Source organism: Durio zibethinus, chromosome 9 (genome assembly GCF_047325235.1).
Source record: "Durio zibethinus cultivar Kanyao isolate XHJ-2024 chromosome 9, ASM4732523v1, whole genome shotgun sequence".
NCBI classification, from domain to species: domain Eukaryota; kingdom Viridiplantae; phylum Streptophyta; class Magnoliopsida; order Malvales; family Malvaceae; genus Durio; species Durio zibethinus.
This window is the reverse complement of record NC_143170.1, coordinates 1,586,962-1,607,835: the sequence shown is the minus strand read 5'-3', so window position 1 is coordinate 1,607,835 and position 20,874 is coordinate 1,586,962. Positions and strand designations below refer to the sequence as shown.

Genomic DNA, 20,874 nt, shown 5'->3' with positions numbered 1-20,874 from the left:
CAAAATATGAAAAAAAAATTTAAAAAGGAAAAACAAAAGAACTAGGACTTGAAAATTAATTTTATTTGGCCAATAAACAAGGAACTAAAAAAAATCTTTAATTTTTTGAAAACATTTTTTCAATTTTTTGAAAATTTATTCTAAAATATTTTATGAAAATGTAAAATTTGGACAATTACCAAATGAATGGACTACATGTTAAGAGAAAATTTATTTTTTTCAAGAAAATGTTTTTTTTTTCATTATCTATTTTTTCAATTTTTAATACAATTTTAATCTATTTCTATAAAAAGGTTGGCAGGGCTCTAACCTAGGCAAGCTTCTTATGGCTCACGATATACTGGGTTAGGATTTATTTATCTAAGGTTCCCAGACCATTCCTTACATCATCGTTTATTATGGACTAATAAGGCTCCCCGATCCTCACTCATTCTAGGCTACTAATGAAAAAGATTCAATCTGAGTAAAAGTATTTCACTAGCAAATACGGAGGTTACCACCTCACGAGAGCGTAACTACGTTACTTTCTCATTAAAGAATGGAGCCCGGGTCTATAGCTTATGCATGTGAATGAACATGTAAAGTGTGTGCAAAGCAATGTATTAATCAAAATAACATAAATAAATCGTAAACATAGAATCAAGATAAAGTGATAACCATCATGCAATTTATTTTATTTATGAAAATTTAAAATAAAAAAAATTGAATTAAATATCAAATAAAACCAATTAAATCCAATCATTGTTAATAGTGTATGATTAAAGTTTTGGCTTGACTCTCAAACGTCCCCAGTAGAGTCGCCAAGCTGTTGTAACGATTTTGAGATCGTCAGACGTAAAGTATTTTATAATTAGGAAAAATAAAAAGGGAGTCGCTACCAATCTTTGTTAGGGTGTAATTGGCTACCCAAAAGTTTATTTTTTTAATAAAACTATAAAAGCAAGTTTAAAGTTTATAAAAAAGATAAATTTCGATTTACAAAAAATCAAGTTGGTTCGGGTGTCAGTTAAATGTGAGGAAGGATTAGCACCCTCACAATGCCCATAACTTGGTACCATTTAATTACGCATTATTTTCGATGTTGGATAAAAATGGTTTCAATTTGAAATTTAACACTAATTCCCTTCATTTGAAAAAATAAAATTTTGCTAAAGCTCTTTATTTAAGAATATTGAGAAAATCTTAAAGTTAAATAATTATTTTAAAATTCTCTAACATCTAAGAAGAATTTAAAATAACTCTTTTCGCTTAAGATTTAATATGATAATCCTTAAAATGAAATAACAATCTTTATAAAAGATAATTGTTAGTGACTCTCCAATATCTAGGCAGAGTCCCAAGAATTATTTCCTTCAAAATGTTATTTTTATTTTATTTTATAATATCACAAAATTTTTTAAAAAATATATTATTTTTTTTTATTATAAAATATTTTATCATCAAATAGTAAATTAAAGAGAGAATAATGCAGGCAATTATCGATGATAACACGATAACGTATGTATGCTAATGAATGTCATGTAAAATGAAATGCAATTTAAAAGTTGGGTTCTTAAGTATAATGAGACCACCCCAACTCTCCAACATCTAGGTAGAGCTTAGGTGCAACTGTTTATATTTAAGATCCCAATTTACTATTATGTTTTTTATTTATTAATCTTATTATTAATGCGAATTAAGAAATCGTGTGAAAAAATTTAACAAAGTAAAGCTTCCTAAATATCCTATTATCTAGCGATATTCAGGAACAAATTACTTCAAATGAGATTTTCACATGTGTCCGTAGGATTTTCAGAATGTTTTGAGTAAGGGCTTAAGTAGAGGTTTTAAAGTTTGAATGATCTTTTTGGTAATGATTCGGGAATGCATACTGAATTTGGGGTTTTTAGAATTTCAAATTTTAAGATTTTGGATTTTGGATTTTAGGATTCTAGTTTTAGGGTTTTGAGGTTTGAGGATTTGATTTTAGGGTTTGAGGTTTGAAGTTTAGTTTCAAGGCTTGGAGTGATTAGGAATTAGTTTTAGGGTTTTGAGATTTGAGGTTTTGATTTTAAGGTTTGGAGGGTTTAGGGTTTTGATTTTAAGGTTTGAAGGGTTTAGGAATTAGTTTTTTTATTTTTTTATTTAAAAAACGAATATCTCTAAAAATCTCCAACATCTAAGTGGGTTTTCGGAGTAAATTCGATTTTTATAAATTTTAAAATTAATTAAAAATTTATTATATATTTTTTTTTATGAAAATTTGTTAATAATAATTCTCCAACATCGTGACGAAATTATTTTTAGGAATATGTTTTTATTCCCTCCAACATCTAGGCTGAAAAAATAATAAAAATTATTATTATTATTTAGATTATTATTATTATTCTTTTTAAAGCATTTTTAATATTTTTTTAGTCATTATTTTACTATTTTATTTTTATTATTATTAAAATAATTAAAAAAATATTCTAAAAAATTTTAAAATTTATCATGCATAAATATATAAAAAAAACTCAAAATAACAAAAATAATAATATATCAAAAAAATTAAAAAAAAATTTTTTTAACCTAAACTAAACCGGTCAACGACGATTCGGTTGGATCGAAAGGGGTACGGTTCGACATGCGATTTTGGTTGAGCCGGCTGAGAAAAGGTTCAGGCCGATCTAGGGAGCGATTCAGTTCGGTCCGATTTGGTCAAACCGGTTCAGAGCTACTAAAGGAGTCGGGTTGGTGGGTCGATTGCGTGGATCTCGAGTCAAATCCAGGTACATGCACGAATCCTCCTAGGTCCAATACGACATCGTGTTGACCTTTGCTTTTCTTATATAAAAACCAACTTTTTTTAACTCATTTTTTCATTTCTCCAAGAAAAAAATTTCAGTTTAGAAGCTTTCTCTGGCTTCACTGGAGTCCGATTTACTACCGTCATCGCCTAGGTCATCGTTGGTGGTCGCTACCAGTGGTCACCGGTGGCCGAAAAATATCAAAAATACTCTCAGAAGTGCTCTTCAACACGTTCTTCCTAGATCTGACTTTTTTTTTATCGAAAATAGCCCCGATCAGCGTAGATCGAGGCTCAAAGTTTCTGTTTCTATATATTTTTTTATGAAACAAGATTGATGTATTTTTTTTTTTACTTTTTCAGGTAGCTTTAGCGTTGGGTCCTCCCTACGGGGAAGACTGTTTGTCTTTGTTTTTTTTGTTTCTGTTTGGTATGGGTTTGGTGAGGGTTAAGGCTCGGACTAGGGTGTTAGTGTGGGTGATGAGCTTGTTGAAAGGGGGGTTAGGTAGTGATGAAGGTAAGCTCTTTGTGCGTCCGAAAGAGCCATAAAAAGGAGGAAATTGGGTGTTTTATAGATGGGGATCTAGGTAGCTGTAAATATTGCTAGGGTAGACTGTAGGGTGGAGGTAGGGTGGTGATAGGAGGCTGATCGGGAGGTTGCAGGGTATAAGTGGCTAAAGGTGGCTGGCTCCAAGCATCAGTCGCCCTACTTTTTACCATTTTTAATTTTTTTTGGTTGTTTTTTTGTTTTTAAATTTTTAATTTATTTTTTGATTTTTTGTTTTGTATAATTAATTTTTTAATTTTTATTTTAAATTACTATTATTATTATTGAAAAAAGTAGACTGAACAAAATCGGTGTCTACGATTACCCTTATCCTTACGTACCCAGAACATTGCTTTTGTCTTTACTTTCTTTGTACAAGTTTTATCATTGTACCCAAATACACAACAGTGCTTGCATTTCAGTGGCATCCATGGGATTTCAACTGAAACAGACATTATTGATCCATCCCTCCTTTCCACTTCAATGAACTTTGGCACTTCCGTACTTGCCTTCATCTCAATACAAATCTTTTCATATGCCAGTCTCTGCTTATTTGCAGTGATCGAATCCATATATAGTGGATTACCTAAGGCACTCGCTATATAGCTAAGTCCCTTTTTCGTATAGAGCTCAAGTAGTATATTGGCCAATTGCACCCATACCGGCAGCATTTCCATGTTAAACTCTAGTGATGGCTCCCATTTCCGAACAATCAATGGTTTGTTCTGGATATGCCATGGCCCATGTTCTATCACCCAATCCCTAACTTCCTCGTTTGGGGATTGAATGACAAACAGATTCGTTCCGGCAGGCTTGATCTCAATTAAACCACTTTTCCCCTATAAAACATTAACCATCTTTTGAAACAAACTGAAATTTGGGAAGACGTGAGTTTGGATTCTATAGTTTGTAAATAAATAAACAAATGAAAATCAGAGTCTGTCAACTCAAATTTGGACCTCCTATTCCAGTTAGAGTTTTATGATTGAATGGTCCTGCCTATTTCACTTCTCTCAAAATATCAGTTCATGGAATATTGAATAAGTCCTATAAGTATAAAGAAACATGAGAACTGAGAAGGTTGTCACATAATGCTTGTAATAAATCTATTAAAAATTTCCTTGGATAATGTAAAAAATGAGCTGTTGTGCAAAGAAAAGAAGGAAAAAAAAGTCCCTAGAAACTTATACTTTATTAATGTCTCCTCGGTGTGTCTCTGATGCTTCACCAGAACTTCCATTAATCCTATAGTCCGAGGGGCTTGTAAAATCTCCAAATGCAATACAACTTCCTGCAGAGTTATGTCCCCTTAGAATTTTTATTTTGACATGGTCAAGCAATCTCAGAGTATATCTATCTTCCTCTTCTCTAATCCTAGGTATGGAGTGCCCGGTGGAATGTGACTTCGAAAATCTTTCCATCCTGTCACGTTTCCTATTATGTTTTTCTCTTGTATTTGAAGAGGCTTGTGCTTCATCTTCTCCTCCATCAACTTTCTCATTGTTATCTTCTTTAATGTCAATGCAAACAGCATCTTGTAGTGAACTTTGATTTGCTCCGATTTCATGCATGGAATTGCTATGAACAAGTATCGGGGACTTCTCTAATGATTTCCTAGGCATATCTAGCTCCCCACGACAAACTGGACATGTTTTATGCGATTCAAGCCAAAGATCAACGCATTCTTTATGGAAAACATGACAACAAATTGTCAAAAGTCGAAGCATATCATCATCGCTGAACTCTCCCAAGCAAATAGCACATTCTAGGCCATACTTTTCGCGACGAAACTCTTTGACAGAGGAATAATAGAACGTTGGGAAAGCTTGTATTAGTTCAGGATCAAGGCCATCACTTATAGTTGCATCTGCTGTGGCAGCTATAGCACCTGAAGGGTTACGCCGATTAGTCCAGGTACTAACAAGATTTTCCAGGATACACCTACAAAAGTATGCTGCGAAAAAACCAAAGAAGAACAAAACGAGGAAAATTAATGTTAAAAGTACAGGTACTGGCGGGCTGTAGTTTGTTGAGGGTGGTGGTTCGGCAAAACTAGAATATGTCGACATTGAATAAAAAGGGTAGCAGTGGCCGGAGTATAGATCTTTCCGGCCTTGTAATATTGCATTTGATGAGAGAAAATGAGATTTTTGTTTGTTGCTTGGATTTTTCTTTGTTGTTGTGTAGAGGGAAGAGAAAATCAAGGGGGCATGTCAATGTGTTTTAGGAGTATGAAAAAGTGGTAACCTTAATTTGGAAAGCTGATGCTTGGTAAGCATTATATTTATGGGTATTGAGCGAGTCCTTGTGAGAAGGATATGGAGCTTTGTCTGAATAATGTTTGTCCTTGCTCTGTTTACTATTGTTCTTAATCAATGACATTACTCCAATCACAGCATGGTATGCTACGAAATGGTGGGTTTTGGTTACGGACAGTCCGGTTCAAGGCTTCAAGGCAAGTGTGAAAGTTTCCTTTCTTAAATGAACAAAATTAAACGCCCGTCAATTTCACCTTAAAATTTTGGCACGTGCATAATTAAACCATGATTTCCCGTCAGAGAGAACTAAGAACAAAATGGTAACTTTAACAAAGTGGAATGAGTTTCTTTTCAGATTAAAAAGGGTCGTTTGATAATTTATATTTGATAACAACGACAAAGTCGACATCAGCATACAAACGTCATATCCCCGGCCAGGGAGGGAATATCCATACATAAAAATTAGGCAGCTGAAATGTCAATAGGCCAAGGATCCACCAGAGACTTGAAGTGAGCAAAGAAAAAGATTTCCCCAACGCATAAGCTGGAGGTACATGACCCTGCTGTCCCAGGAAAAGCTTCTTGCTGCAAAGAATTTCAGCTCTCATCTCTTCTTCCCTAGTGTGTTTTTTCTCTCAGAACATAAAAGAACAGGGTTTATTCAATATCATCAATCCAGTCACCATATATCCGACTGATTTTATCTGGACCCTTCCATTTCTGAATAGTTCTCTGTCCTGGCCTCTGAAGGACAATCAATGTCCTCTGCGAAGGAACTCCGAGATGATAAACATCTGAAAGTGGAACTAAAGAGACTGACGCAGCCACAGTATCAGCAGGAGTTTTTGAAGGCACTCCTCCCCCTTGCTTTGAATCAGAAGGGGTAGCAGAAGAATCCTTAGCTTCTGTATCCACAAGGCCACCTCCATTTCGGTGTAATTCTGCAGTAACAACAAATTTCCATGCTTAATCACATGAAAAAGTAAAAGGAAAAGAAGACAAAAACTACTCCACGTATAAACCTAGTTTCCATCAAATATAATATATGCTAAAGCACAGAAGATATTAGATACTGATCATAACTAGCTAAAAAACCATCTATTTGTGTACTATTAAAAAACATCAAAAACATCTATCTTGCATCATCCAACAGGTTAGCTACTCATCAATGGACAATGAAGCTTGGGGTTTAAGCTAATTCAAAAGTAAAAGTCAGTCAAAGTTCTTAAATTCCGAAATCATGATACAAGCATATGCATCTGCATTGCAACTTCATGGTTCTTACTTAACAAGTGCACAACCATGATAACAGTCGCACTTTGAGTAGCATTCAAGTTGCCTGATATCATTAGTAAATTGGATGGTTGCTGCCCAGGAAAAAATTAAATATAACAGGTTGTTTAATTGGAATTCTAGCCACTTAAAGGCAGTTAGCTACAAAGAAGCATCAAGCAGACAATTCCAATAAGCTCATAGGAACGGAAAAATTACAGTCTTTTCTAAATTGGAGCTTTTCAGTTAACATAAACTATTTCAAAAAGATTAATCATGCGAATTCTAGTCTTTTAACAAGATAACTAACACCAAGAATAAACAAGTGAAAATCATAAAGACTTTGAATAATCTAAACCAAAAAGGGATAAAAGAAAGTAAATTGGTTAATCCATAAATCAATAAACCATACCTCCAACTCCATGAGCAAAATGACATTTATTTCCAAATGGACAGTACCCAGTAAGTTCCCACTTATTACAAATCCTAGTCTTCCAATTAGACGGCTTTGAATTCGATCCATTCCCACCACCTCCACCACCAGCTCCTCCCCCGCCACCACCATACCCGCCAGGCCCCAAACTTATAGCTACACTCTCCCGATTCTTCGACTGCTCATCATGCAAAAACGTACAATTATCACCATAAGGGCACCCTTCCTCTGTATAAAACTTCTTGCAATGCCTTCCCTTATATGACCTCTGTGTTTCCCCTGAAAAACTAGAAGACCCCACAGAAGGAATTTGAAATTCCTCTCTTGGCTCTGATAAAACCCCTATCTCTTCTTCATGGGCAGCCACTATTTCTTGCCAATTAGGAGGTGGGCGTCGAAGCTCTTCAATGCTATGAGCAAAGTTACAATTTGTAATATAAGGGCAAGTGCCAGCCTTGAACTTGCAGCAAAGCTTGGTCTTGAAAAACATTTTGCCTATGGCTTTGGACCTGGAATTTAATTCCTGGGAATTTCTTGGTTTCTTGTTTGGTGGCTGTTCGGAGTTGGACCGTGATTGAGGTTGTCTTTGGTCGTAGCTGGAGTTTGAACCTGTGTCGGTGGAGGTTTCTTGGTTGTTCCAAACACGGTAATCTTCTTCTGTTGCCCAAACTGAAGGGTCTGTCGAATTTGGAACCCAATTTTCAGGCCCATTTGTCGAAATTACATGAACAACATTTTCTCTACTATAATCCATGTTACTTTTTAAAAAGTATGATAAAAAAGTAAACTTTTTTGAAAAAAAAAAAAACCCTAATTTTAGTAAGTAAACATGAAGAATGAGATGTACCCAGAAGCTAAAATTACATGAATTAGATGAAAACTGAAGTTAAAGAGTGAGATTTGAGAAATGGGTATTTGATTACACATTTAAACAAGCTAAATTTGACAGAAATTTTCAAACTTTTTGGAAGGAAGACAACAACAAGAAGAAAGAGAAAAGTACAACAGATAAAATAAAGATAGAAATGAAGGAAAAGGAAAAGTTAGTTGAAAGATTCGGAGTTAGATCTACAACCTTAAAATATCGTAAGATGATAATCAAGAGGAGCAAAAAAAAAGGTTAGGAAATGTTGGAAAAAGGATATATTTGTTAAGGATAATAAAAGTGGAAATATAGAAATATACTTTTATATATATGAAATGGAATTTTGATGATGAAATTTAGAGATGGATTTTGCTTGGAGAAAATAATAGAAGAATCAGCAAAGCAAAGAAGAAGATTTTTCAGTACTACTTTTTTGTGCAGAAGAGTGAAATCAGCAAGCAGGGAGGTTGGGAGAAGAGGTAACCTGGTAAAGAAACCATGCGTAACAAGTTACATGAAAAAGGAAAATCAATCTATATAACAATAATGAAAATGTTAATTTTATATCCAAGCATTAACTTAAAATTTAAAAAAAGAAAAAAGAAAAACTTTACTAAAGGTCTAACAAGTGATATTACAATTACAAGAGCACCGATGAACTAAAAATCAAACTTCATTTTGGACATAAACTCAAGAAATAACAATATAAAACTAAATTTTAACATTATTTGACAACAACCAATATTCTGACATTTATGAGCTATAATAAAGCCCAAAGCTTAACATGATTTTTTGCTTTCCTTAAACTCGATTCTAGATGGAGAGTTTTGTCATTAATCTACTAACAGTCGTTCACTCTCAAAATTCACCATCAACTTGTTCAATTTCTTGTTGCTTAATCTTTGTGGGATGATTATGTTAGCTTCCTCGTAACTGTAAAAAAATAAATAAATAAATAAATAATGTAAGTATTTTTATTATTTTATTTTCAAAAAGAAATTTAAAATAATAAATAATTATTATCCCTAGCCGGATCGCACTCAGAGCCTTAAACCTGTGGAGAGGTCTAATCCAATCTTAATTAGTAGAAAACACTAACCTTTGAGCAGGGGAAGGTGTAGATGGCGTTAGCAAACGGGCGAGCTGAATAGCATCTTCATGGCTAGTAATGGCGTGGTCGAAGCATAAATATCGACCGTATGATGAAACATCTTCAAAGACGCAGATGTGAGCATCAACCAAGAAATTAAGGTCAACGGTAACGAATGTCCCACACTCGTACATCTCGGCCGCTCCTTTCAGGTAAGGGTGGGTGATGGAAAGATGGGGCTCCATCATCAATCCGCTGTTGATTGACACCATGTTAATGCCCCTATCCATTGCCAATGCCCACGCAGCCTTCTCTGCTAACGTCTTTGATAGGGCATGCCACAACTGGTTTTACCATTTTATATATAATTTTTTATGATAAAAAAATCAAAGTCAAATTAAAATTTTTATGCGAAATTTAATTACAAGAATGATACAAAGAAGTAACCATAAGATCGTACCTTGAATTTGCGACAGAAATTGACGTCACTCCAATGTCTTTCGTCCAAATCGGAAGTAGTTGTTTGAGGGCTGTCTCTCCAAACAACAGTAGTTACGGATGATGTGAAGACAACCTTGTCTATTGTTTCTGTTTGAGCACATGCCTCTATCACATTGTGTGCTGCTCTTACCTCCACTTCTGCCATAAATTCCTGCCACCAAACATCCATGCCATTTTCTCAAATTAATTGACAACTTTCACGACCAAATGTTCATACTCATCAATTCTTAATTTCAAGAGATATTGATAGCAAAATCCTATAGATTTTTATAGTTATTGTTGCTATTATTAAATCGACAAACATATTAAAATTAAAACTAAAATTAATTGTCATTAATTAATTATGTAAATTGCAAAATAAGTATTGAGACCATGTATCTAATTTATTAACAAATAAATGTCCTTTTTGTAATTATAAGCTTCTATAATTAATATCTTTTTGATGAATTATTAGTTACCATAAATTAACAATAGACACATATACATACATGTTGAATTAGAATAAATACTCAATTCATTATTTTAAATTCAATCGATTAATGGATTAGAATATAGTCATTCAAGTTGATACATATATACATACATACCCAAATCACAATCCATTTTATATAGTTAAAATAAAATATTTTATAATATTTTTATTTTAAAAAATTAAAATTAAAATTTAGAATCTCTTTTCAAACTTTATCAGTTGTATAGCTATTACTACAAGCATATACAGATAGAGGCATTTAGCAAGTGATGATACGTGAGAATTGACAGGCAAATTGTTAATTAATATGTATGAGAATATCCCATCCCCAACGCAACGTAGAGTCGTGGACGAACCCTACAATTCTACTCCACTCGGGACCATTCAAAGTGCATGAATTTACGGTGTAAAGTGTCTTCAATAGGACAAAGTATTTGTTTGGCCCGAAGGAAAATCAAGAGAGAAAATATTAATTGCGTGGAATATCGATCACATATTTTGCCTGTGATATTTCTCTAATATTTATCCCTTTTCTAGGGAAAATCATCAAGAAACTAGCTAGAAAAGTACTCTAACAAGAGATGAAAAGTTGTATTATTTACATATGGGCGAATATCAACTGAAACATGCATGATCAACAACGAAATTAAGGGAAAATTGAAGAAAATTTAGAAGGAGGGAGTGAACAACGTCTTACATCATAGGTGGGCTGGTCTTCTGGAGGTTCAAAGGCGTAAAACAAACCAGAACAACCTTTCAGAGCATCGATTATGCTTTGATAGTCAAAAGGGTCTGCATGGAAAATCTTCAGCTTCTTGTTTTCACTAGCTACCCCATTAAATTTCAAATCACCTATAACCATGAAAAATTACAATTAATTAGTTAATAACCAAGCAAAAAGAAATTAAGCTGGGAATGGGGGAATAAATCATAATTCTAAGCTTTAATTACCATGGCCTTGAACTGCAGCATGGACAGTGTAGCCCCTTTGCAGCAAGCGTTCAACCAGGGTTGAGCCGAGGCGACCGGAGGCGTCCATCACGCAAACTTTCTCGTGACAAAAAAAAGCCGGTGCCATTTTTATTTTTTTTTTATTGGAGGAGTTGAAGTAAATAGTAATTAAACAAATTAAAAGCCCTGGGGTGTAGAGATGAAGTGTTGAGTATATAAAGAAGGGGGGCTGGCTAAGCTTGGCCTAGCATTCAAAGGGCGTGGGAGAGTAGATGGGTAGGAGGCAGTTGTCGTTAGGGGAAGAGGGAGAGAAAGAGGTTGGAAGAAGAGTTTTTGTTTTCTTTTTTCAAGAAAATTTAAAATTAAAAAAAAATTATCTTATCTTTAAAATTAAGATAAATCATCAATTTACAAATAAATTTATCGATCATTTAAAAGTTTTTAATTTTACCAATTATCTACTAATAAAATATCATAAAAATTTAACTCTAAATATTTTATCTCTAAATATTAAATCTTAATTATTTACGCTGTTTTAATAGATTTTGCATTTTTTCTCTTCTCTCCCTTCCGCAGATGCAATGGGATTTTTGCATAAAAGAGGGGTTTGGTGGAAGCGTGAATGCATGCGTGTCACGATTACAACTCACAAGAGAAACCTAACTTACTTAAGCTACATTCAACAACGAGTTTTTTTTTTTTTTTTAAATTCAAATTTTAATTTATAGTGAGACGAGTTGAAATGAACATTGGACAGGACTTGGTAGAGGTTGGAGGACCGATTGACATGTAATGCTTGCCCCCAATTATTGTTTCATTCTCCCGAAATAATTCATCGGAACCTTTTGCTGGGTGCTTAGTCATGCATATAAATAGTACTTTTTGGTTTTGCACATGGCAGTTGGCACCGCCGGTTTACCAAGAGAGCAATGGTCGAGAGGGGAACTTGTTATGCCTCGGTGGCCATAGTAAGACCATAGACATCTCTCATTTATCTTTCTTTGAAGTTGGGTCTAGGCTTGACTGACAACGAATCTGCTTCAGGCCTTCAGCCCTTCGCTCAGATTGGGTCAGATGTGAAGCATATGGGTAGAGTCAGTTGTTGACACCAAGCCTGGATTGATTTCTCAGTTTTCCGGATCTAATTTCGTTTTTTCCAATCCTAAACCCCGGGAGAAGGTAAATTAAACATGATTTAGTTTCTAACTTTCTAGTTTATTTTTGGTTGCATTTCCTTATTAACTGTGAAATTGATCTGGTTTTATTGTTTTGATTTGAATCGGTAGAGCGAAGAATTGAAGGAAAGATTGAGGAAGCTTAAAGAAATAACAAAGAAAAGAGTATCAAGATCTTGTAAAAGATATCTAACAGTAGCAAAAGTTAGTTCAAATAGTATGTTTTTTCGCTATTGCAAGATCTTTCTTCACAGCTACTTCCGATGATGTATGCTTAAACAGGTTTACATGTTGCGCTGACAATGTTTACTGGGTATTTGGTTGGATCTCTTGCTTTCAGAGCATTGTTTAACCACAGTCCTTTCATGGTTCTTTCAAGCTACCATTCTCAAATTTAGTAGTTATGTCTTGGGTGTCATTTGTTTGGATTATTGGGATAATACCTCATTTGACTTCTGAATTATTATATTTTTTTTAATGTGATGCCTAAATAAAAAAAATTCTAATTAGATATTTAAATTTTATTTCCATATATAAAGTTACTTCAACCTCTTAACACCGTTAAATAATATTGATGTGACATTTAAAATTAACGTAAATAACATATGATTGTCATGTGATTTAAGATGTGACTGTCACGTGTCATTTTTAAAAAATAAAAAAAATTAAAATAAAATTTTTTAAAACATATTTTTTTATTTTTTGTTTTTTAAAATGATGCCTGATAATTATATCATTATCATATGGTAGTCATGAGTCATCTACATTAACATTTAAGTGTCATATCAACATTATTTAGTGGTTTTAAAAGGTTGGAGTAATTTGATATAAAAAATAAAATTTAGGTATTTGATTAGAAATTTTTTTAATTTAGGTATCACATTAAAAAATTTATAATAGTTCAGGGGCTAAATGGGTATTATAAAAACTTGGTGGTGCTGAATTTGATGGTGCTGTTCTTCTCAGAACACTGCTGGAGGTATTCTTAGGTTGGTTTTTGGGATGCTCATTGAAACACTTTTGTTCATTATTAAAACTTGGGATCGTGGCCTTAAATCACCACCCTCAAAGTCGAGATTGAAGAAAAATCAATAGAGTAACAGCTGTGAAAAAGTTGGTTGTTTTTCTTTTTTTACTACCTTTTTTTTTCGTGATAAATCTCTGAGTATGTGAGTTGTAGAATGTAAATATTATCACCTGAAACCAGGTTTAGCATGACCATTTCTAGTTTGGGGTTCACCATGACGAGCCAACCCTTGTAGGACCCACGACACTCACTCTTCTCAGGAAATGAAAGCAGGGGTAAGTTATGGAGGACAAGGGTATTAGTGTCGTTGCAGAGCTTGATTTTCGTCCAGGGGAAAAAGCAGTGTGTTTTGCATGAGTTATCGAGACCGCCATCAATTATGAAGCCTGTAGGGGTGCAGCGGGGGAGATAGAAGCGTTCTTGGAGAGCAACTGATCTCCATGATGAACAAACACTATTGAATCGAATGATATCACAGAGATTTACTAGTTTTTTCATTATCAAGATCAAGATAGGTTTAGGGAGAGCAGACCAAGAATTGCGTCCTTGAAATTGGCTTCCATGAGCTTAAATAAATAAAGGATGTGGTTCAATCCTTGCCCTAGAAGGATTCCAATTTCAATGGATAGCTTTTTTTATTGGGCCCACGGTCAGGCAAGCTTTGGGACGAGTCTGATATGGGCTGAGCTTGGCCCTAATGTTCATCTCATTTGCAATTTAATTTTGGGCTAAACTTAGCGAGGTTATTCTTTTCATTTGCAACAAGATCGGTTTTGGTTGAACACAGCAAGGCGTTTGAGGCCTCGTCGATAAATACAAAAGATATCGACACAAAAGAGAGGGAGTTGAGTTAGTTTTCCAAAAGCAAGCCACGATGGAGTGAGCAGTAAAGTTGTCATGTGATATCACATGGGCCATTCATTCCACGTGGAGCCCATTGAAAGCTTCGAACGTGGCATCACATGAGGCCGGTGGTCCTATTCCGAAGTAAAACTTCAAACTCCAATAACAATAGAGAAAGGAAATGAATCAATGAATCAATGTATCAATCTTCCAAACCATCGTTTTTAAATACAAACTATAATGTTGATTTAATGAAGTTTTTTTTGAAAGGAAAACAAAAGGAGTGAAGTATGGGGCCCTATTCTCTTCACTTTTTATTTAATTTCTGTATTCGCAAAACACTGTTTGTGATCAAATGGAACATTATCTCATTGCTTTTTGGGTAGAACGCATCATGGGAACACAGAAACAACCAAATCCATTCACCGTCTTGCCCATATCGTGCAATCCGATTTTTTTTTTTTACAAGATATTATTATTATTTTTAATTAAAATTACCAGAAATTAAGTATTTGTTAATAAATACTACTTAGTAAGTTATTTATGTTTAGGATAAGATATGTTGATTTTTAAACATTCACTTTTTTTTCTTTTGAGTTTGAACTTTGAATAGAAGGACCAAATATATGGTTGGAGGTTGGGCATTGCTATTGATGGAAAGAAGAAAATTCAAATATGAACATCATATTTTCCTTTTTCATGAATATAAACCAAGCTTTAAACTGATAATTTATTTGATTTTGGGCTTTATAGTGCAACTAGAGCGAGAAAAATAATAAAGGATACCATAAAAAATTGTACTATACTGTATTTTTTTTTTGTTATTATAGCTTTATTAGAAATATATTAGATTCTTTTACTTACACAAATGGGTGTCATCTAATGTTGGCTCATTTTTTTTTTATCAAATTTTAGGAGAAATCTCTACTTTTGAAAAAATGATAATCATTAAATTTGATAAGATTAAATACAATATAAAAATTTTAAAAAATAAAATAATTTAAAATTAATAAAAATATATTTTATATTGATCATATTAACATTAATTATGATACGAAATAAATGCATGAATATAAATACAGGTGGCAGCATCACTTTTCTCAGTCACCCTTTTCTCGTGACCCAAGAAAAAAATGAAAAATACTTTTCTAGTCTTCACCAAAGCCGACGCCGGGTTCATGGCTACGCCCACGTTATTCTGACACTTGTCAGCATCTCCTACAATTTCAAGTCAACTATCGTCACCGCATCCAACGGCTCGTAATTATCTATATCAGCGTAAAGCCCCTTTATAGATTAGTGGCATAAGCTATAGCTGACAGTGCAAAAGGTTGAAAAGTTGAAAGCCAAACGCTCTTCCAGTTATGAAAGCTGTTCTTCTAAGAGCGGGTTCAGTTCCGGTCATGTCTTGGGCTCTATGCGGTTCACCGAGAGTTTCTCTTTCTCGTCGTAATTCGATCGGTGGAGTTTACTCCGGTGACAGAGACGGCTCCTCCCTTAGCTCTCCTATAATCTCGTTGCATACCCCTATGAATAAAAGGAAGCCGAAGGAAACTCACGTGCGTATAAGGCGAGCGTTCTCCGATACTGATCTCATCAGATCGGAGTCTCGTTTTTCCACTGGATCTCGATGTTTTCCAGCGGGGATACTGGAGGAGGAGTACATATCGGATGGTGAAGTAGACGGGGAGTTCCGAACGTTGGTCACAGGAAACATAAGTGATGGGGCGAGTTTCGCGCCAGTTTGTCCGGAACTCAGGGTCTCAATGGAGGAAACTGGATTTTCCTGTGACGGATTCGGAAATGGAGGCAAATCCGGAGGCGAACACGGAGATGATTCGCGCGGTGATAAGAGCAAGATCAGCGACTATTATCGGCAAATGCTGAAACTAAATCCCAGTGATTCGCTACTCTTGAGAAACTACGGCAGATTCTTACACGAGGTGGAAAAAGACATGGAGCGAGCGGAGGAGTATTACGGGAGAGCGATCTTAGCTAGCCCTGGAGATGGGGAGGTTTTGTCTTTGTACGGAAAGTTAATCTGGGAAAGACACGGAGATGAGAGCCGAGCCAAGTCTTACTTCGACCGAGCCGTTACTGCTTCTCCTGATGACTGGTAAATCTTTTCACTTTTCCTTTCATCTCTACCGCTCGGTGCTCAGTTTTATATTTGCAAACACAAACTTATTTTTTGGTATAATTTGCAGCATGGTGCTGGGATCTTACGCACACTTCATGTGGGAAGCTGAGGAAGATGAAGAAGAAGAGGAAATGGGTGATGAAGTTGGAGCTTCGCCAGCCATGGTTGCTGCTTTTTAATGCTCTTTCGTTTACCATGATCATTTGAAGACATATTGTTGTTTAGGGTGCTGTGTTTTGAATAGGATTTACGTGACTAAAGAAGTCGAGGAAGAAGGAAAGAAATGAGACTTGATTAACAAGAGAATAAATCATGTTTTGTGTAATTTTTAATGCTAACTACAATAACCAGACAATAAGTTTCAGGCTATCAAAGCTGCTGCAGGACCATACAGGAGCATGTAATTAGTTTGTTGATTTTGAACTTTTTTGTTTTTTTTGCTGTGTAATACGTTGTATCTATTATTGGCAGCAATTTCTACTATTTTATGTCAAGAACTTCATCATTTTGCTAACATACAATTAACTCAATCTGAGTGAAATGATGTTATTATGTCAGATTATAGTATGGATTTTGAACAATGTTCTAGTTCTTTTAAGGGATCTTAAACTTCAATTCTTGCAAAGGTTCCCTCTGTCGGCTCGACTCGGGCAATACCTTGACTTCGAGGAAAAATGAAACGAGGAAAGGAAGGAGAAATCTTCTCTTTTATCACTCCAGTAAGAAAGGGGGAAGCCATAAATAATAAATAAAGAAAACAAGAGGGTGCAGAAGAGAAGAAAGTGCATGTACCAAAGAGTCAAAAACATGTGGAATTGGGAGACGGAAATGCTGAGTACACGGCTGTCTTGAATGCTCATGTTTAACGCTTGATCACTCTTGTTCTTTGTCACCATCTCTCAAAGTGAAACTCATGGCTTTAGCCACGAGATTTACTTGATCGAATTAGGTTGATAATTCAATCCTATTTTTCTCCCAACGACTGTAAACCGGTAGCATCATGATCTCAACACTACTCAATCATGATTCGTAACTCTAAAGTAGTTGACTCTGTTGAAACCCTGCTAATCAACTGCTCTTGTTTGACAACTAATTACCATCGAACATTACTTAGAAAACTTGTTCAAATTTTGTTAAATCTAAAAACCGTGTACTTGGATTTTTTCCCCATGGATGACTAATTGTTGTTGCTCCAAATCTGCCATTGGAAAACCTTCATCGGTAGTCCTAAAGATTGACTAAATGTGTGATTATATAAGAAATGTCTTGGAATCAGTTATGACTCAACGACTTATGACCTTTATACAGGCTTGTAAAAGGCTTTTAGGATAATTTTTTAAGGCCCATGCTTTTGCTTAACAATGAAACAAGTTATCTAGGCCCGTATTACAAAACTTATTCGTTTTGACCCGATCATTACCGATTTACCAATATTGTTCTAGGGTTCTCAATTCAATCAAAAACTTCCTCTACTTGCCCCAAAAATGGGGAAGAAGAAATCGGAAAAACCAGAAACGCCGGCCGGAGGTGACAGCGTTTCATTTCAATCTGATATCTTCAAAGCCATCTTCGGCGAGGTTTCGGAGCCAAATGCCGCTGTTTCTTCCCTATTATCTGATAGTAATCCCTTCAAAAGAAGACCCCTAGAATCCGTTGAAAATCGTGAAAAAGTTGATTCCTTGGATTCATTTACCATTGAATTAAAGCAGATGAAGCGAAAGGAGAGAGAGAAAGCTCAAAACCCTGGCTTGGGGTCAATTGAAGAAGCTACAGAGACTCAGAAAGAGAAGAAAGGGAGGACCCTAGAAAACCCAAATTTAGGTTCTTTATAAAGTAGTTTCGAAAGTTCAGATTTTGATGTAAAAAGCTTGGTAAGCAAGGAAAAGAAGGAAACGTCAGAAAGCCCAAAAGGCCAAGATGTGAAAAGGAAGAAGAGAAAGAGGGATGAGGTGGAGAAAGAGTATGAGGAAAGGAAATATGGGACGGTGGCGGCAGCTGCAGAAGAGGTAGTTGTGGGGCAGAAGAGGAAGAAGGCAGAAGATGGGATGGTTGCTTCGGTTCCAAAGGAAGGGTTTGATGATGAGTAAACTTTTGTGGACTGTTTTTGTGGGAAATTTGCCGATTAAAGATAAGAAGAAAGTCTTGATAAAGGAGTTCAGTAAGTTTGGAGAGATTGAATCCATCATAATTCGCTTTGTTCCTCTCAAAGATGTGAGTTCTCTGTTATTCTTTCTTTTCTTTGGTTTCATAAATCTTTTGCTTAATGATTTTTTTTTTAGACCAAAAAACCAAGGAAAGGAGCTATAATTTTGAGGCAAATTAATGAGAAAGCCGATAGGTATGTTATTAGTCCATATGAAAGATCACTTTTTTTTTAATTGTTTTAGCTTTCCGGATTGTTAATCGGTTGCTATATATTCAATTACATTGTATGATTGCTAATTACATGGTATATATTAATTTATGTGTTGTTTGATTCAAATCCTTAATAATTTTGCTTTGATCTCCAATGAAATTTGAATTAATGGAACAAATTATGTTCAAAACTATATAGGTATCTAAAGTTGGTACATATCTGGCTTGTAGTAACTGAATGCTGAATACTTTTTGGCCTTAAGAGATGATTGTTTTTCTTTATAATATACTTAGTATGTTTATATTGAGACTGTTGTTTATGTTGATGGAAAATGTTTACTGTCAAAACCCCCCTTTGCTCTCACCTTGTTTTGTGAAATCACCTTACATATGTTGGTGATCAGTAATGTTGCTTTTTTGCAGTGTTCATGCATACCTTGTTTTCAAAACAGAGCAATCTGCCGAGGCATCTTTGGCCCATAACATGGCTGTGGTATGTCTTTTTGCTTAGTGTTGGCTGAGCAATTGTAATGCTTAAGGTGTAGATATTGTATATTGATTGTATTGTTGTGTACGTGGATATAGGTTGCAGGAAATCACATTCGTGTTGATCAGGCATGCCCACCAAGGAAAAAGTTGAAAGGGGAGAATGCTTCTCTCTATGATGACATAAGGACTGTTATTGTTGGTAATCTCCCCTTTGATGTGAAGGTAATCACTTGTACCTGATATTTGTTTCTTGATTCTGATTTGCATTTATTGTTTCCTGCCTCTGTTAGTGTGATCTGAATACAAGGTTACAACTTATTGCAGGATGAAGAAATTTATCAGCTATTTTCTTGTATCAATAATCTGGAGTCCAGCATTGAAGCTGTTCCGGTTGTTAGGGATCCTCAATTTGGTGTTGGCAAAGGTATAGCTTATGTCTTGTTCAAAACAAGGGTATGTCTACTCTTTTCTTTATTTTTTTAAAGCATTCCTTCATTAATTGAATTTGGAAATTTGCTATTTCTATTCTCAAAAATTCTATTTCACAGATCACTACTTTCATCTGTCATGAGACCTAGTGCCAATGGTGTTGATAGGCTTTTATCAATCTATGGGGCCTGTATAATTTGTCCTTTTAAAGAAGTTGATTAATTGACAATATTGAACTGTAAGCCACATCTCCTCGTTGCTTAACCCATTCCATCTTTAGAGGTGAACCAGGAAAATCCACTTTATGTTGCTGTATAGCTTCACTGCAATATGATCTAGCTTGGGTAGGATAGCTTGATCTGCTGTTTTCCTTGAGTTTAGTCTGATCTAAATTCTCTATTTTCTTTGGTGAGGGAAGAAGAAATAGAAAAGTGGAGGGAGGGGGGTTCTCTAGATTGGAGAGTATTAACCGTTGTGTTAGCGCCACTTATTATTTATGAGTGTCTTACAAGTTACTGATGTGCATTCTGGATGCAGGAAGCTGCAAATGTCGTTGTTAGAAAACGAACACTGAAGCTTAGAGATAGAAAGCTGAGGCTTTTTCATGCCAGACCAGATGCTACCCCATCTAAGAGAAAGAATACTTCATCTTCAGGGACAAATAGTACCCCAAACCAAGAAGTTGGCAGCGGATTCAAGTGTTAATGAATGCAGATCAAACGAGAAAGTTTCTTTGTCATGCCAGGGCTTGCGTGCTAGCAAATCAGGTGTCCAGAAGAAAGTTTGTTCGAAGGGCACTAGTGGCCCTGTAAAAGTGAAATTTAAAGCTCAAGAAAGTGAGAATCCAAAAGAACGCACAACCAAAAGACCAGCTGTTGCTGCTAGAAAGGCCAAGGCAAAAGCACACAATGATGTTGGTGTTCCAAAACAAGCAGGTGTAAAACGGAAGCTGGACAACTTGAGTCCTGGGATTGTCCATCAGAAGAAGAAAGCCAAAAGATTTAGGTAGGAACAGAAGAAAGACCTCGAGTCATAGTACTTGAAGAAAAGCTCCAACCCAGAATTGATAATTGATAAAACACCAGTGTGGTATAAAAGAAATTTTAACTCCGTTTTAGCTCTTATAGATAGTTGATAATTTTATCATTATGAACCATCAGTTGATGTTGTAAATTTGTCATTTAGGAAATAAACTAATGATATAGTGAAGACATTGGCCATTAATGGCTGTTTGAGGCATATTCATAGTCTTTTCTTGGG

At 35.1% G+C, this 20,874-nt stretch overlaps 3 protein-coding genes and 2 pseudogenes across 4 annotated transcripts; 2 read left to right on the top strand and 3 right to left on the bottom strand.

Moving 5' to 3' along the window:
* Window positions 1-4,498: 4,498 nt before the first annotated feature.
* LOC111304701 (RING-H2 finger protein ATL29 pseudogene) lies at window positions 4,499-5,579 on the bottom strand (annotated as a pseudogene).
* A 318-nt stretch (window positions 5,580-5,897) lies between these two features.
* LOC111304692 (zinc finger CCCH domain-containing protein 12-like) lies at window positions 5,898-8,677 on the bottom strand. The gene is made up of 2 exons (XM_022901502.2): window positions 7,257-8,677; window positions 5,898-6,513 (listed from the first exon to the last, which is right to left on the bottom strand). Exons 1-2 carry the CDS (start codon window positions 8,029-8,031, stop codon window positions 6,230-6,232), a joined length of 1,059 nt encoding a protein of 352 aa, XP_022757237.2. The 5' UTR covers window positions 8,032-8,677; the 3' UTR covers window positions 5,898-6,229.
* On the bottom strand, window positions 8,653-11,451 carry LOC111304696 (cinnamoyl-CoA reductase-like SNL6). Its single transcript, XM_022901516.2, has 5 exons — window positions 11,157-11,451; window positions 10,903-11,057; window positions 9,693-9,884; window positions 9,242-9,576; window positions 8,653-9,075 (listed from the first exon to the last, which is right to left on the bottom strand). The coding sequence occupies exons 1-5, from the start codon at window positions 11,281-11,283 to the stop codon at window positions 8,976-8,978; spliced, it is 909 nt and encodes a 302-aa protein (XP_022757251.2). The 5' UTR covers window positions 11,284-11,451; the 3' UTR covers window positions 8,653-8,975.
* A 4,060-nt stretch (window positions 11,452-15,511) lies between these two features.
* Window positions 15,512-16,939, top strand: LOC111314966 (uncharacterized). Its single transcript, XM_022916586.2, has 2 exons — window positions 15,512-16,317; window positions 16,409-16,939. Exons 1-2 carry the CDS (start codon window positions 15,566-15,568, stop codon window positions 16,518-16,520), a joined length of 864 nt encoding a protein of 287 aa, XP_022772321.2. The 5' UTR covers window positions 15,512-15,565; the 3' UTR covers window positions 16,521-16,939.
* Window positions 16,940-17,735: 796 nt separating this feature from the next.
* LOC111304669 (uncharacterized) lies at window positions 17,736-20,853 on the top strand (annotated as a pseudogene). Its single transcript, XR_016344917.1, has 6 exons — window positions 17,736-18,552; window positions 18,621-18,679; window positions 19,120-19,189; window positions 19,282-19,407; window positions 19,510-19,638; window positions 20,152-20,853. The product of XR_016344917.1 is annotated as an uncharacterized LOC111304669 (transcript).
* Window positions 20,854-20,874: the final 21 nt, after the last annotated feature.

Coding starts and splice junctions, on each gene's coding strand:
- LOC111304692 (XM_022901502.2), bottom strand. CDS start 8,031: ATGGATTATAGTAGAGAAAATGTTGTTCATGTAATTTCGACAAATGGG. Junction 6,514..7,256: donor TTTTGCTCATGGAGTTGGAG/GTATGGTTTATT, acceptor TTGTTACTGCAG/AATTACACCGAAATGGAGGT.
- LOC111304696 (XM_022901516.2), bottom strand. CDS start 11,283: ATGGCACCGGCTTTTTTTTGTCACGAGAAAGTTTGCGTGATGGACGCC. Junction 11,058..11,156: donor TGCTGCAGTTCAAGGCCATG/GTAATTAAAGCT, acceptor TCATGGTTATAG/GTGATTTGAAATTTAATGGG. Junction 9,885..10,902: donor AAGACCAGCCCACCTATGAT/GTAAGACGTTGT, acceptor GTTTGGTGGCAG/GAATTTATGGCAGAAGTGGA.
- LOC111314966 (XM_022916586.2), top strand. CDS start 15,566: ATGAAAGCTGTTCTTCTAAGAGCGGGTTCAGTTCCGGTCATGTCTTGG. Junction 16,318..16,408: donor ACTGCTTCTCCTGATGACTG/GTAAATCTTTTC, acceptor TATAATTTGCAG/CATGGTGCTGGGATCTTACG.